General features: G+C 50.9%; 1 protein-coding gene across 1 annotated transcript; it reads left to right on the forward strand.

The window, feature by feature from the left end:
• The first annotated feature begins 4,728 nt into the window (after positions 1-4,728).
• On the forward strand, positions 4,729-9,413 carry Apd-3l (apidermin 3 like). Its single transcript, XM_076816200.1, has 4 exons — positions 4,729-4,776; positions 6,946-7,285; positions 7,391-7,756; positions 7,853-9,413. The coding sequence occupies exons 1-4, from the start codon at positions 4,765-4,767 to the stop codon at positions 8,008-8,010; spliced, it is 876 nt and encodes a 291-aa protein (XP_076672315.1). The 5' UTR covers positions 4,729-4,764; the 3' UTR covers positions 8,011-9,413.
• The last annotated feature ends 6,517 nt before the right edge of the window (positions 9,414-15,930 follow it).

The following is a 15,930-nucleotide window of genomic DNA, read 5'->3' on the forward strand; positions in this document are numbered from 1 at the left end:
TTACCTTTTAGCACATTTTTATTTTTTTCTTTGAAGTCGGTTTTAATTATTTTTTAATTTTTTACCGCAGCGTATGGTGCTCAAAGTAGATCATTGCAGTACGGGTCAGACACAGAGTGCTGCGTCAGACTTTTCTCGTTATGTACAGCTATCGAAGGAGCTTAATACCTACTACGGTTGCTGTAACTTATGACAGCACTTAATACTATCGTGAAATTCTAACAAGTTCAACTGGCAAGGGACGAGGGCACCGTGGCAGAGATTTTTGGGACGAATTGCTGTGATTATGTATACATTAATTGGAACATAAATGCCCACGAAAAGGCATATGCAATTCTTAAAAATCATATAACAAGTAAATAAGACAGAGAAAAGAATTTAATTACACGAAATTTACATACAACTTTAGAAAACTTATCACGAGGGCTAATTTATTGCGACACATTTTTTTACGATAAAGTTTGTCGCTTTGAATAATCACTTTTTTATTAATTCTGAAATTTGAAACAATATGCCGTCTTCTTCTAACTAATAATCGATAAATTAAAATAATGGAATCTGTGTATAAGATAATACAAAAAATGGTGTCCAACAGTATATGTTATGCTAGATGACTCCCAAGGTTAGGTTGGTAAAACAAAATCATAACCCTCGGGCCTCGTCTTACAAGAAAGAACCAGTTACTATAACAAACACCGTCGCGAACGTATCAACATTTCTCTGCTCGCGCCTAACATCTCCAACAATCGACCGCGTGATCTCGTGTATTTGACCGTGATCACGCGCCAGTACGTGCAACGAGCACCAAAGATCCACGCGGGCGCGGATAAGCCGGATGCCCCGAACAGCCCGATGAAAAGCACGCGCGAACACGTGCGTCCTGCCGCAGTCGCGAGGCGCTAAAGCATCGTCGGGCGACGGGCACGCTGTCGGCGTGCAGCGAGCACGCTTTTCCCACGGATCCCCCGCTTCGCGGCTAAAATTTCTCCAGTTTCACATCCTGATGTTACATAAAAATTGGAGCGAACGAGCATCGCGGTAGACGACGCCGTCTTATCGGAGTTTCTCTTAACGGAGGTCGAGGAGAACGTGTCTGGAGAACAGCGATCCTATTTCCATCCTTCCAAGTGCACTTAACGAACCTCTACTCTCCGCAGGAAGCAACACGATCCATTAATGCAGTAATCCAGCTGGTTTTTAGAACGATATCGGTAAAAGAGTGGCCACCAGTCCGGTGTCTCGGTGACCTAAGGAATTGATAGTCGGAAGTGTCAAACTTGCATCCAGTTTCGACTATGTAATCTTTTCCTCAAGGTCACCAGGTTCCACGAAACGTTCATGAAATATAAGCGACAGCTTCTACTGCCAAAGGGCTCGCCGGGAGGGTGCACGCTTGAGGACCGGAGCTGTGGACCCGTCTTAAGGTCCGCTGGTATCTCAGAGAAAGGAACACGCTCCGATTGGCACGATCGATGCATGAGAACGGCAGTGGCAATGCCGCTGTTCACTGTAATTCTCTCATGCGCTTTGGTATCAAAGTTCATCGTCGACGCGCGGGGGAACAAACAACTTTAAATCGCGGGCCGTCACATTGCCTCTCTAAAATTCGATCATCGTCGCCACGTCCGGTCCAACTATCCACGAATTTCGTCAGCTACGTCTAGCCAACGTTGATCGACTGCTCGTGTTTACTGTATCAACAACGGTGAAATGAGTTCTGCATCGCGATGGAGTCAGGGGAAGCTAGATCGTTACGAGTTACCCGCGCTCCCTCGCGTAAACGACAGCCTAGGAAACGAGCATCGGCGCTCGGCGGATATAAAGGTCCAGAGGACTCGACGGTTGCTCGCTTGTTTAATGGCTAATGAACAGCCGACACAGTGGCGATCGTAGAAAGCGGCTACGGCCGAGCAGGCGGCAGCGATTGACCCTGTCGATCGGCGGAAAGTTGGAATCGAGAAGGCGACGGGGTTCGAAGGTATCGTGTGGATGGAACGCGAGGGTTCCAGCGAGCGCACAATTAATAGACCGCCAAGCGGTTGCCCAACGGCGTGGCATCGCGAACGAAAAGAAACGCGATTGCACAATGGTACCCGACTCGTTGAATATTCCTAGTGGATCGCGCGATTTTCCGTCGCGCACCCGTCTCCGTCCCGTATCTGTCTTTTCCCTCGGCCTTTTTTTTTCCATCGAGACACAGATTGCGCAACGAGCGTCGAGCGACAAGCGGGATTAATTGAATGACCGATCGTCGAGACGAAATAATAGCCGGCCGGCTAATTGCCTTTCGCGGCCGGAACCGATCGGCGGCTACCGTTTCGAGGGTGCACGAGAAGGAATAGAGCCGCGAGCAGCGGCCGTGTCGCTTTATATATTCGAAACCGGTCAGGGCTGGCGAGAAAAGACACGCGCGGGCGACTTTCGCGATAGACCGGGCATTTTTCGCGGACGCCAAATAATATAATGGCTTTCACTTCTGCGCCAGCCGGAAAACTAGCCGGCCGTGATATGTGGATAGCGCCAAAACGAAGCCAATTAACGTTTCGAATCGATTAACCGTCGCTTCCCCCCGTTGCCTCGAGACGCGTCGACAGGGGATTAAGTCATCCTCGCCAGCCGTTTTCCCAGCGCCGTCCCCTTTTCCCCGTTATCCATCTCCTCTTCTTTTCTTCTCGCCCCCCTCCTCCGTCGGCTTAGCATTGAATCGCGTCGCGATTAAAGATAGCTGCGGGGCAAGAGTCGCTTATCGGCGCGGCATCAACACTCATTCGTTTATCAGACACCAGCGAGCGATTTTTCTGCCAGCCGCGTCTCCCTTCGATCATCGCTGTTGCGCAATTATGTAGATCCCGCGAGCTCGGAAAGCGCGGGATAATGATATCTGCGTAAATATATCTCCGCAACGGAGAAATAGAAAACTCGCCACACTTCGGCATCCTCTCTTTGTACGGTAAAAGTGGAAATAGTATCGATATTACCGAGATCCCAGCGAACTTTTGCGGATTATGTCGTTGGGATCGAATTAGAACACGCGCGCTGACAGGAGTACGGCTTTTACGAGCAGAGTCTCGCGTAAAAGTTTCTCCATTGCTGATGTCTGCTTGAAAACGACAGGCCGCGTTCTCCCAAAGGAAACTCATGATTCTGTTAGCAGGGTCTGCTCGTCGCGGGCCAATGTACCTTGAAGATCATCTTCGGGAGCCAGTACAGCCACACAGACGGATAGGAACCAGGTAAGGATGAGAAGCTTCGTCGAGGAGGTCCTCGACGGTTCGACTGGGCGAATACGAGAAATTGGTCCCCGAACCTCTGCTTCAAGACTCTAGAAAGCCCCGATGCAAAATACCCCATAAACGATTCGTTTGTAGCGACGAAAAGCCTCCATCCCCAAGCGACTTCGTTCGAAGGAAACGACACGGCGTAATTCGAAATTGTCGCTCTAGGGGTGGAAGTCAACCACTTCGCGGCGATGGCTCGATCCTCGGCTTCCCTTACAACGCCAGCGTGGCAGCTGGGAATTAGTAGGTTGAGGTAATAAGTAACGAGCGATGGCGTCGACTACGACGGCAGGCAATCTATGTAGAAAAGAATTCTGGTTCCTTAAGGCCATTCAACAACCCGCAATTCCAACTCTTTAGAACGTTCCAACGTTTGCCACTAACGCGAAACTCCATTTCGATGCGAGGACCTCGTTTCCAAGTAACGAGCGTGCCATAATCTGGACCGCGCGTGTCGCCATTCGTGGATCTGCGTTTCTTCCTCTCCCCTTCTTCTCCGCTCCCTCTCTTTCGCTGGCGAACGATAAACTTTTTCGCTTAACGTCCACCCGCGCTCGCAGGAAATCCTTCCGTCCCGTCTTCTCGCTCTAGGGACTCGGTTACTCACCGTCCTCGCGAATTCCAGTCGATTTATCGCGTAACCGAGCTGAGCGTGGCCTTCGTCTCGTGTGGAGCATTCTGGAAAATTGATGCGTTTCAGACGCGAAAGAGAATCATGTTCTCTTTACAATTAATAGACGAACGTTCGAACTCTTCGTCTTTGCGATCTTGACATCCCTGTTTCCCGTTAAAGGGGAGGAAACAGGGGTAAGCCATGCGGGATAATCGTACAGCCGTTGATCGTAGTTCTTGAAGCATGCCCCTACTTCTACCCGATAACAAAAGAGGCTTTCATCGGTACTGTTTGTGCCGCGTGCATCAACGACTGCCCAATTAACCCCCTGAGACTTGGCCGATGCACCTGTGACCAAGGAGAGCCGAGCAACAATAGAGCCGCTCGGCTGCAGGAGCCTGGGCGTCCGTGCACCACGCCTGCACGAGAGAGCTGGGTATCGTAGGTGACCAGGTAACCCGGGTGGTACCTGGTTGCACTTGGTGCGGCCTGCAGCGTGGATGCCGAGCTTGTAGGCCAAGATGGCGGGCGGGTGGAGTAGGAGGCTGTTCTCTGTGGCCGTTAGACACGAACGAAGCCGTTGGAATACCCGCGAACAACCTACAACACGTCAGCCTGCACCGCCGCGCCGGTGCAAACGGGGGAGCCCCCCTTTGGCCCCAAAGCAGCTGGTGGGACTACGTTCGTCTATGCCGGCCGCTGGTACGACGTGGATTATAGTTTTTCTGGGGGGAGGGTGGTGGAGCGCGTTGCTTTCGAAAGGATGGTGATTGTGGAGCGTAGCCAGAGTAGAGTTAGGCGTATATAAGGCCCGTCGGCCCGGCCCAAGTCAGTCATTCACCGGACTACCAGCCCACTATACACACACCAAACATGAAGGCCTTTGTGAGTATCCGCCACAGGGTTGGTGATTCGTGGGGTGTTCGATTGGTATCCGACTATCACTCGCGTTCTCCGCGGCTCCGACGGTTCTCTCTAATCTCTCTCACTTGGCATCGGGCCTCGTTCTTTGCATCTCTCCAGTCTCTTTACTCAATCATCGGTTTATTCGCTCGGCTTTGCATTCGATCAGTGTCCAAAAACGGTCTCGTTTTTCAAAATTAAGCTTTTTCCGCTCCATCGCGGTTTAATCGTGCAGCTATAAAATTCCATTTGCTCGGTGTCCTTAAAGGGATTACACCGTTTCGCGACGAAATCAGAACGACAGTCTCGAGGACACTCGAGCACGCTCTTTCCTCGAGACGTTAGCTGGAAGCCGGTCTGAAAGACAGATCGATCCGTGCGGCGATCTATCGTTGCGTCGCGGGGTAAAGTTACAGAAGCATCGAATACCCTCGTATCGCCGCGCTCTTTGCTTTCCGCACCCTCGGCGCGCCTCCGCGGCGTCCGCTCCCTGATTCAATGTCACGGCTCAACTGCTCTTTGGTCTTTTTTGCTTCGCGGGACGAAACAATCGGACCAGACTTTGCCCTTCTTGTCCCGCTCCATTCATGCGACAAGAAGTCCCGTCGCACGGTACAGTGACCGCGTCGCGAAACCGGTTGTAGTAGTATCATCGTCATTCAACCGTCGACCGGTTCTATCCTCGGCGCATCTTCATTCACGTGCACCGTTTCTCCACTCTCGATCGCTCTTCTTCTCGTCCAGATCTATTACTTTCCCTCTCGACCGTAACACTCGTCGCTCCAGCCTGAAAACAGCCTCGAATTAGTTGCATCCATTCGAATAACTCTCCCTACATCGGGTAACGTTTCTCGAGTGGCCGAATCGAACGATTCGGGAACGACGATCGAACCGTCGAGCCATCGCCGTTTGCACCGGTTCGCGGCGAGCCGTGCTCGAAATCGTTTCGAAATCCCCGGTTTTCCGATCGCCAGGCTCGCGAGAACGCTCGGTCGGCCACGTCACACGGTTACCTCGTTCCGCGTAAACGGGGATGTGAAAGTTTCGCCAAGTCGTTAGATATGCATAATACCAGACCCACTCGGTGCCATTTAAGCGCAGCTTAGGTCCCGAGCTGGGCGTGACACGCGTCTAACGTTCCCGTTCTGTAGTCTATTGCACGCGACCGCGGGCTTCTCCTAAAAGCGACTTCAACTTCCTTCCGCCCATCGCACCGATTTTCTCTTCACGCGACACGCTGTCTTTCCAATCGATTCGCGGTAGCAGCGCGCCGACCGGTCGTTTCCAGTAACGGGAAAGAAAAATCGCCCCGAGAGAATTGTCGCGATCGGTTCGCGTTAACTTTAAATTGTTTCCATCGTATCGGCTGGTTTCGCGAAAGGAGATCAGGTATTTCTGATTTCCAGTTGGATCGGGCGAGCTCCAAATCCCGCCGATGTCGAGCAGATTATCGTTGATTAATTATGAATCTTCCACTGGTATCCGACTGACGGTTGCATAAAACGCGATCGGTAGCTGTTTTTCTACGCGACCTGGCGGAGGGGTGGGGCGGCCAGCTATTAATGGGTAGCCTGAAAGAATTTCTTCCCCTAATATGGTTGCGAGGTGTGGCGAACGGGCCCGACTGATCGCGAACGGGAGAGATCGCGGATAGGTGGCCGCGGGAAAGTGTAATCGGTTCCGCCGATCGTTTCGAATTGCGAATTGCGAAACGTTACGGCACCCCGTGTCACGAGCTCGCGTTTTCTCGGTACGAGATGGGATCGTTACGGTTCCGCGGCGTTACGAAATTTCGCGTGGCTCCGGCGCGCTTCGTGCACGCTTTCACGCCAGGGACAAGACGGTCGAAATCGATCGCGACTATTTTCCCCGACACCGCGGAACCGCTCGGGCCTAGCGTCGAAAGTGAAAGCCTGCGGTGTCTGTTACAGTGGGGCGCGTGGTACTCGCTGCCAAGCCAACGGGTAGTTGAAATCGTGTACGACATTTCCGTAAACCAACTCGCGAGATCGTCATCTCGGTTCTCCTTGCTTTTCCTCCATGGCGATTTCGCTGGTCGATAGTATAGGTCGTCTCGGGCACGTACAAAAGCGATCGCGGTGAACATTCTCTGTACATGGTAAACAACGGAGGTTTCCATCTGTTTCGCAGGTTGTGTTCGCCTGTCTGGCAGTGGCGACGGCCCGCGCCGGAATCGCTCACGGCGGTGGCATTGCCCTCAGCGGAGGCCATGGCATTGGCGGCATTGGCCTTGGCGGTGGCCTTGGCTTAGGTGGCGTCGGCTTGGGTGGCGTCGGCTTGGGTGGCGTTGGCGTCGGCGTCGGTGGTGGTACCGCTGGACTTACTGGTGGTCTTATTGCGGGAGCAAACACCGCAGCCTCTGCTCAGGGTGGTGCGTCCTCTTTGGGATCCCCGCAACTGGCTGCCAGCTATGCCTCTGGTGCTGCGTCAGCGGCTGGTGCTGCTGGTGTTCAACAGATCGTATCCGGTGGTGCGTAAGAAGGCGGCCTATCGTCGAGAAGAGCCGCGTGCTGGATTATCTGTAGGAGAGCGATGTTGGTTGAGCGGGGATTAAATTTGTTCTCCTCGTGTATAGGAGTGATCGGCGGTAGGGCCGACCTTGGACCCGCTGAAGGACCCAAAGCCAACGTAGGACCCCAGGTTGGACCCTCTGAAATTGGAGGACCCCAGGAAGGTTTCAAGAGTAACTCTGGACCCCGTACCGGCCCATCTGTCCAAGTAGGACCCGCCACTGGCCCATTCACCGTCCTGGGAGCTTCATCTGGTGTTGCTACCGTCGCCGGATCTTCCTCTGGTGGTGCTAACCTGATTGGACCCAGCGTAGGCCGCGTTAACGTGTACGCTGGTGGCTCCAACCTGAACGGTGACAACGGTGACTCTGGCTCTGCTGCCGCTGCTGCTCCAGGTGGTGGACTCGGTCTTGGTGGCGTTGGTGGCGTTGGTCTGTATTCTAGTGGAGAATGGTTACCCGATTGAGGAGACGCGTAAAGAGAAGATCGATCGATCTAATCTGTGGATGATTTTTTCGGACTTACAGGTGCCATCGCTGTTGTTGGTGGAGGTGGTGGCGGTATCGCCGGAGGACTCGGTGGACACGATGGCGGTATTGCTGTGATCAACGGACCATCTGGCGCCATCCACGCCGGACTTGGCTCCCACGGAGCCATCATCCCCGGGGTACTTGGCAAGTACTAGACGCTCTAAGGCCCCATCGATCTCGGCTCGGCGACGGCGGCATACCCACCACAGTCACTTACCGGTCTCAAACGATCCTCAAACGCGCTCAACGGTCTTCTTCCCAAAGCTCCGTCCAACCCTGGGAACATGGTCACAGAGCGACGGCGTTAATGGTGTAGTCGGTATATAGTCGGAATATTTTAATCGCAGTCCAGTCGGTCCGTATATCGAGACACAGTGAAGCGCGGAGTCGAAAGCCCGTCACGCTTGCCCCCTGCCCTCATCGATCTTGGGCTCGGATCTCCGAGGGAGTGCAGAATCGTGGCCACCGGCCATTCGTGATCCGTGGTTCCGGCATCGAGATTCCCTCCGCGTCGACGCGACTCGTCCCCCATCGTCCAGACGAGGCACGGGTAAAATTTAGTCAAATTTCGTTTCATCAACTGCAACGCGACAACGAGGGAACCGATCATCGGAGCCGCGATTGCCAGCCGCGATTGCGACACCGACATCCATGCCGCGATCAAAACTCGCGAGAGGTGACCACACCCCCTCCCAACATCCAGGACGATAGGGCAACCGGGCGGCGAGTGGTCGACGCTTTCGAGAACGGACACCAGTCAGCGCTAGCACGTTGGCAACCGGGCCCGCTCCGCCATGGACCCAGCAAGTGGACAAGCTTTGGCGCTTCGTCGTTGGACCAACTGGGTCTGTTCTGTTTTCTGAACACCCACCGTTGCTCCGGCAGCACTCTACCTTCTCTTTTATTTTTTTCACTCTTAACGTGTCTCCCACCATCCGTAAGGCCGCCGCTCTTCGCACACGTTTTTACTGCTCTCTCTTTACTTCTCTCCTCTTCCGTTGGGCCGGAAGACGACCGCGGCCAAACGCGGCAAAACGCGGCAACGCGCGGCCGTTCCCCGCCGGCTCACAAGTTGTTATACTCACTGCCGCACTCAAGCATACATATTATTATTACTACATTACTTCGTCCCACGCGCATATTATGTTTTCTCTTTATATATATATATACACATGTATACATACTATTTACTACTATTCCTTCGCGTATATATATATATGTACGAACACATTGCCACACGCGCGCACACACACTTATTGCTATATGTGTACTCGTATATAGACACACATTACACATATATTATATAATCGTGTTTATGTTGTTAGTGAAAGAGAGAGAGACCGGTAGATTATGGTAGGTCAGCCCTTCCCGTGAGTGAATGAATGTAAATAGATGGCGCGCCGCTGCCGGCCCCCGACCCCGCCCGCCCTCGTCATACCCTTTCTTTGCGATCACGACTAGCACCCCACCACCACCATAGATAGATACCACATATTTATAGCGTTTATACATTTATACAATACTTTATATAAAATAAAGCATCAGTATTTAAAACTCACTCTTCTCGATTATTCCGATACTCTAGCCGACATCCTCGCCCACTCTCACCCCCTCCAATCCAACTCGTCGCTCCTCCACAGCCACTCCACTGCACTTACTACTACTTCTATCCAAGCTCCGATGAACGTGGCTTAAATGCAACTTTCGCGGCAAGCAAACGCCTACCATGGAACAACGAATATTGTTTGATCCGGATTCAACCTGAGGCACAGCTTCTCCAATGGCCTGCTCAAACCCTCTGCTTTATTGGCCCACGGTTTCTATGATTAAACACGTCGAACCGATTATCCGCTTCGTCCCTTTCATAGGACGATGAAGCGTATCAAGCTGGGCCAGCGATCTAGGCAGAACAAAGCTGGATTCAGGAGAACGGAAGCTGGAAGTTTCATTAATCGTCGTCGAGTGGCTGCCATAAAATACGGTATGAATATTAATAATTCATCAAAAATTATTCGACTGGGGTTAACTGGTTGGTTCGTCGTTCCAGCCCTCCCTTAACTTCTGAAATATGTAAAAGTACCTAGTGAATTACTGAAATACTTTCTTGCTAGAGGCAAGCGAAGACGAGTCTTCTATAATTTCCGAATTCAAACTCACAGGCTTCAATTCGCTGATCCCGAACGAGCAGCTTTCTCCGCTCGAAATTCATTAACTTTAACACAAGCCGATATTTGAGGTAATTGGACTTTGGTTGCATTCCCGAGAATCCACATTAATTCCAGAACTGGACTTGATCGAGAAAGATTTCCTTTTTCCTCTGAGTGAGCCGTGGAAACATTCGAGGGAGCAGCTTCTAACGAAACGTTACATTCCAAATCGACCGCCTGTTGCTATGGTTCGTCGCGGTTGGATCTGGTTTGCTAATGACAGATTTGTCAAGAGCCGTCGACTCGTTAGAAAGTTTTACGTGCGAATCGAAATTGCCTGTTTACGCGCTAATGACCGCTTGCTGTGTTTTCTTTGCCATCTTTGAAGTATTAAGAGGCGTACGATTAAGGAAGAGCCATCTTTTGATTGATTCCTTATCAGGGGATAGAATATAATACTCCAAAGATTATTCTAGGTCAAAGAGACAACCAACAGAGGAAACTAGGGGATTAAGAATTCTTGACAAAGCTTACACAATGTTCAACTCTACCCATGAATTTATGACATTTCCACAGAAATTTCACCATACTGATCTAAATCTTCTCCTATGTTCTGGCAGTTAATTTCTAACCGAAGATCAAAGCAAGCCTTGACAATCCAGAACGTCCTAACCACAATTCGCCGGTAAAACCACTCCTTCGCGAGTGGGAGGGATCTTCGAGTGCCATGTTACACGACTACGTCATAAAGGTAACCGTAAGCCACGACGATCGTCTTTCCTCGCTACGATACTTGTCAAACGGTAATTGGCACGATGTTGATTACAGAGGAAACTGCCCCCCCTGCTTTCGTAAGCTATACTCGGATCGTTAGTGCAACGCTGTCAACGGAAGGGACAAGCGACCCTTTGTGGAACAACATCCAGGCTACTAGGACCTTGCAACCCCGTGATCTCGGCTCATCGGTTCAACAAGCTTTTCGTATGAACGCTTCGCGAAACGGACTTGAAACGAGCTTCGGGCTTTGGATGATCCTCGAGAGTGTCAAATGATATTTTGTCTGTGGACGAGTGACAGTAACGTTGATCGTCCTCTGCTAGCACAGCATATTCGACGCGGTGAAGAGGCTCCACGTTTGTAGCCTCGGTTCGCCACAAATACAGCTTCAAACACCCCTAAAGGGCCCTTGAAATCTCTTCCAGGTTCCAGAGCGACCGTGGATAACGATGGACGAGGCTGTGTGGGCCCTGCAGTTGACCACGAATAAAATCAAAGCCATCGCAACGCGTGCTAACCCGCGGAATCCCATGGAACCTCTTCGCGAACGATGGAATCGATCGATGGAAGAGGAACGTGGAGATTAACCGCAAGTATCATCTACTGACTTTTATCTTTCCTGTGCAGGTGTTCCCCATAACCACGCGACAGATGAAAATCGGAGAACCGGTACGAAGGGAATTAAAATTCACCTCGGCTGACCATGTACAGCCTCGTTTCACTTCGACGCAAACAGGCGGGAGTTTCGAACGTGTCGTCGTCAGTTTTCGCGCTTCAGGGTGGAATGATTGATACAAAAAATTTGTGGAGCTTATTTCACTGCTCAGATGAAAGGGATACGACTTCTAGAGCGGACATAATTCCCGCTGAGTGACTCCAGCGACGCTTTTAACTCAAACGAATACCAGCGTCTCTCTCTGTCGAAGCGTTCCATTCACAGTTAAAACGAGATCGACCGCGGAATTCTCGAGCCGGATCATCCCCTACAGTTGTCGTTTATGTGAAGTTCAGGTTTACGTAAACAGCAAGATTTGCTGTGCTGTGTCACTGGTTCCTCGCTACGCTCTCGACTTGGAGGATCCTTGTTACCTTCATTAACGGAATGAGCTTTCATTTCGGGGCTTGTTTCCGGAGTTAAGGAAGAGTCGGTTCTATGCGAAATGAGGGTTTCTATTTGATACGGGATAAGTAGATGAAAGTACCAGGCGAAAGGAAAAATCGAGAAATGGCTGACGCGATTAATAAAACGGTTCAGCTAAAGCGAACAATATAAAGCTGAGGCAATAAAATCCAAGATTTCATCGGCTGCGTGACGGTTGGTCGATATCACGGTCGAGGAAACAAGCGTTTAGGACTCGCCGTTAACAATTTATGCGCTCACAGCGTTGGAACCATTATCGCTATTATAAACGACACGAACTTTTAGTATCGCGCTGTTAAGCAACTTTGTATCAATCGGCTGAAATGAAAGCCGTGTTACGAGCACACGATTATCGTTAAATATATCATTAAGCGACACTTTCATCTGTCTTTAGCAACTCACACCGAATTTTATTCTGCCGTAAAGTCGGAAACGAGACGCGAAAGTAATTCCTTCTACTTTCTAGAGACGGTGAGAGGAACGAGAAGAGGAATGGAAATAGCAGATGCTTTCGTAATTGACGCCAACGGAAAACAGAAGACTACGGCGCATCGTATCGTGGGGGAAGAGCAGGCGTGGTCCTTTCACTCTCGGGGGTGTTCGATTCCTACACGAGTTCCCAGAAGAATTCTGCTTACGAGGCGTACGAGATCCTGGGTTTTGCGGCCAAGGTCGTTTCGTCACTGAATCTCCGACCGACAGAAGTGCAATTTCCACGTCAATACTTGCAGCGAGATCTGAATCTCACGATCGCAGTCGAAGAATCGTTTCTTCTGTTTTAGGTGGCTGAAGGTAGACTAGAGCTCGATGAAACTGAGCGCAACCAATATTTCTACCTCTTTACACCCCGAATTGCCTCGGAGACGAGAAGAAAACTTCGTGATTGGAGCCAATAACTCTGGGAGCTTCTCCTCTTACTCTGACCAAACAACTTGGAGCCAGCCCTAAACTGCTGCTCAAACTCGCGAACGTTCGTCGATCAATTTCCATCTTCTAACGGGAGTTGCACCACGATCGATAGTCAGTAAAGGAGTCCATGAATTAAAATTCAATTACTCGCTCCTCTCTGCAGTGGAATGATATCTGCGAAACGAAGCCATAAAGATTTGCATCGCGGTCAGACCAAGACTAGCAATTCTCAGGCGAATGAAACGACTCCTCGTTAATAGAGTCACGAATTCCCTCGGAACCGTTTCTGCTCCCTCCTATATAGAATTATACAGACTCGACACTGAAACCGACTCCTTAGAAACGTTTCCAGGATCTCGGTAAACGTTGAGAAAACGGAAAGGAGGTGGATCGTGTTGCGATGCAGTCGGTTTCCGTATTATTTCGAGCCGAGGAGGTGCCCATGGTGTTCATAAATAATTCAGTGCCTCGTTCTGCTACCGATTAAGGCGCCGCGATGAATTTTAAGGGAATTTCAACCACGATGCGACAGTTCAATCGTTGTGCGAGATTCGCATTTGAATAAGTAATTAATCATAAGTTTATGCGTGTAATATAATACTGCTCATTTTAAACGCCTTTTAAAAGTCCGATCTCCAAACTTCGCGCGACGTTAATTCCCACGTGACGGGTTGAGGGAAGCTTGAAAATTTTACAGAAATAGAAGACATCCAATAAAGCGGATCACCCTTTTGGGAACCCCTACAGATATACCCTCTCTCTTTCCCCAAATCGTTTCCTTTTCTCGTTCCATCTGTTCGATATTGAACTATCGATCGGCAAAAGGGTACGGGGCGATCCCAAATTGGGAAACAATTCGGGCACGTGCGACTTCTTGAGCACCGTTACGCTCGAAGCGCCAATAGTAGGCTACTCTGCTCCCATAAGGATCGCAATGCATTGCGTCCGCTCTGGCGCAGACAATGACTGCAAATGTCAGTCTCACCATTAGCATTGATCACGTTCAAACCGAACGGGGCGGTCGTTCCACCTCGATTCTTCCACCCGGCTACGAATTTCAAGATTCGATTGCCCCCGACACGAATTAAGCCCGGAACGCCGATGTAATAGCCTGTAAATCGTCCCGTTACTAATATCACGCCAGCAAACGGATACAAAGGTCCCTGCTCGCTACCACGATCGGCTCCGTGCTTACGAGCCCGTATCCTCGCGCACTTTGTCGCGTTACACGCGACATTCTCACGATAACTCAGCCGCGCTTACGGGGACAGTAACCACGGGGATCGAGAGCAGTTCGCCGGGTTCTCATAATAAGTTCCCGGTGCATTAAAATGGTAATGGAGGAGAGCAGACAAATGTCACTCGGGTTTAACGAGGATTCTACTTTTGACGAGCGAGAATTAACGTCTCGACGTTTCTCGGATGATACGGATACAACGATTCAGATAACTTCGCGGAGGCTTTAGAACGATTTCAGGGAGAAGTCGGAACAGTGATGGAAACGTTAAGTACGGAAAGATCGCAACCAACGATCAGAAGAAGGCGGAGGTGACCGAAGTGTCAAGAACAATTTCCAGCACATGGAAGCGCGCGTAGGTCAGCGTGCTGTAATCGGAGCGTCGAAGATCGCATCTTTTCTCGCTGACTCGCGGAGTAAAGGTCACGTTCGATTAGACACGCTTACGCTGCTAACTTGGGCGATACGTAGCGCAGAAAACCGTATTAATCCCTGAGAACGTGACTCTTTCCCACCCGTAATGTTGCAGCGCTCGCCTGGCTGCCGACTGATCAGTTGCTTCACTCGCGAGGATGACGCGGCTCGCCGCCCACGATTTTTCGATAGGTAACACGGTGCTCGAGCGTGAGAAGATAAGAACGAGACACGTAGACGACGAAGAATCGCCTCCTTGTCGCATTTCCATGATACAGAACATTTGCACGGGTAAGATAGAGTTTAACGGCATTAGGAACGAGAATTAGTGAACAGTCTTAATTCGCTTCTTAGTTCAATGAAGCAATCGGTTCTTGAAAACTTAATCGGCTACAGGTTAAGCAATTGAATCTGCAATGTTCGAGTAAAGAAATTTCACCGACAACGCTGTCGCGGAGAAGCTCCGCGAAGGATGCATGCGTTGCCGCAACCATAAGTTATTCAGGCCAATTACACTAAAGACAAAAGATCATATCTGTTTATCCGCGGCTCCGTCGGCTCATTGCCGCAGGAAATCGCAAATTACCACTAATCACGCTGCCCTCGCGTCCACTTAGCTGATTCTTTTGTTCCAAACGCGCCATTCTAAGGCGACGACGACCACCACTTTGTTTATCCCCTTTCGAAAGCGACGAACCCCGATAGACCGACTGGTTTTGTCTGTGGAACAAGTTGCGGGGAAAGTTGCGGATCATGGCAGCAGCGAGGTATTTTCGAGGGTACGGCGGATCCTCGCCGAAGATGGGACGTCCTCACAAATGGCACCACGGAACGTCCGATCCCATTACAGCGTGAAACGAAACGATCTAACTTAGCCCGTCGACAAAGCGGATCGCCGTCACCCTTCGGCGAATTCTAAAACTTCCCCTACCCCAAGAAAGACAGTCCCTCTCGTTAGGAAGTTCCGTCTAGCGGAGTAACGGTCGCTACGTCGCGAGCACAATAAATCTATCGTCGACGAGTCGCGTGAAAAGGGTGCACGGAGGAGGTCGATGGAAATTTCATCGTCACGCCGATCGATGATACTTTATTCGCCCTCGTTCCGCCCTCCGAGGAGGACGGGGGCGAGACCACCGGCTCATTTCCGCGCGGTCGTACGTGACGAAACGAGACCGCGCGGCAGACGACAGACAATGGGAAGGGAAAGAGTCCAGCGGATTCCATGACCGGTGGAAGTGAACTCTTTCTCAAGCGGTTACGTCGTTGAAGGTCAGCAAAGGGACCCAGCGTCTCGAGGGTGTGCCGGATGGTGACCTTCTTGCACAATGGCTGCACCATCAGCGGATATGATTTGAAGGGATCAACGGGGGCGCGGTCGAGATCCTAGAGGAGTATATAAAGTCCGAGCGAGTCGTCCGTGGGCACACTCAGCGACCGAGGATCGGCAAAG

The sequence above is a fragment of the Andrena cerasifolii genome, chromosome 7 (genome assembly GCF_050908995.1).
Source record: "Andrena cerasifolii isolate SP2316 chromosome 7, iyAndCera1_principal, whole genome shotgun sequence".
Lineage (NCBI taxonomy): Eukaryota > Metazoa > Arthropoda > Insecta > Hymenoptera > Andrenidae > Andrena > Andrena cerasifolii.

Excerpts from the sequence above, each read along its gene's own strand:
- Apd-3l (XM_076816200.1), top strand. Across the intron at positions 7,286-7,390 it reads TCAACAGATCGTATCCGGTG|GAGTGATCGGCGGTAGGGCC; the intron begins GTGCGTAAGAAG and ends CCTCGTGTATAG. Across the intron at positions 7,757-7,852 it reads TGGTGGCGTTGGTGGCGTTG|GTGCCATCGCTGTTGTTGGT; the intron begins GTCTGTATTCTA and ends TCGGACTTACAG.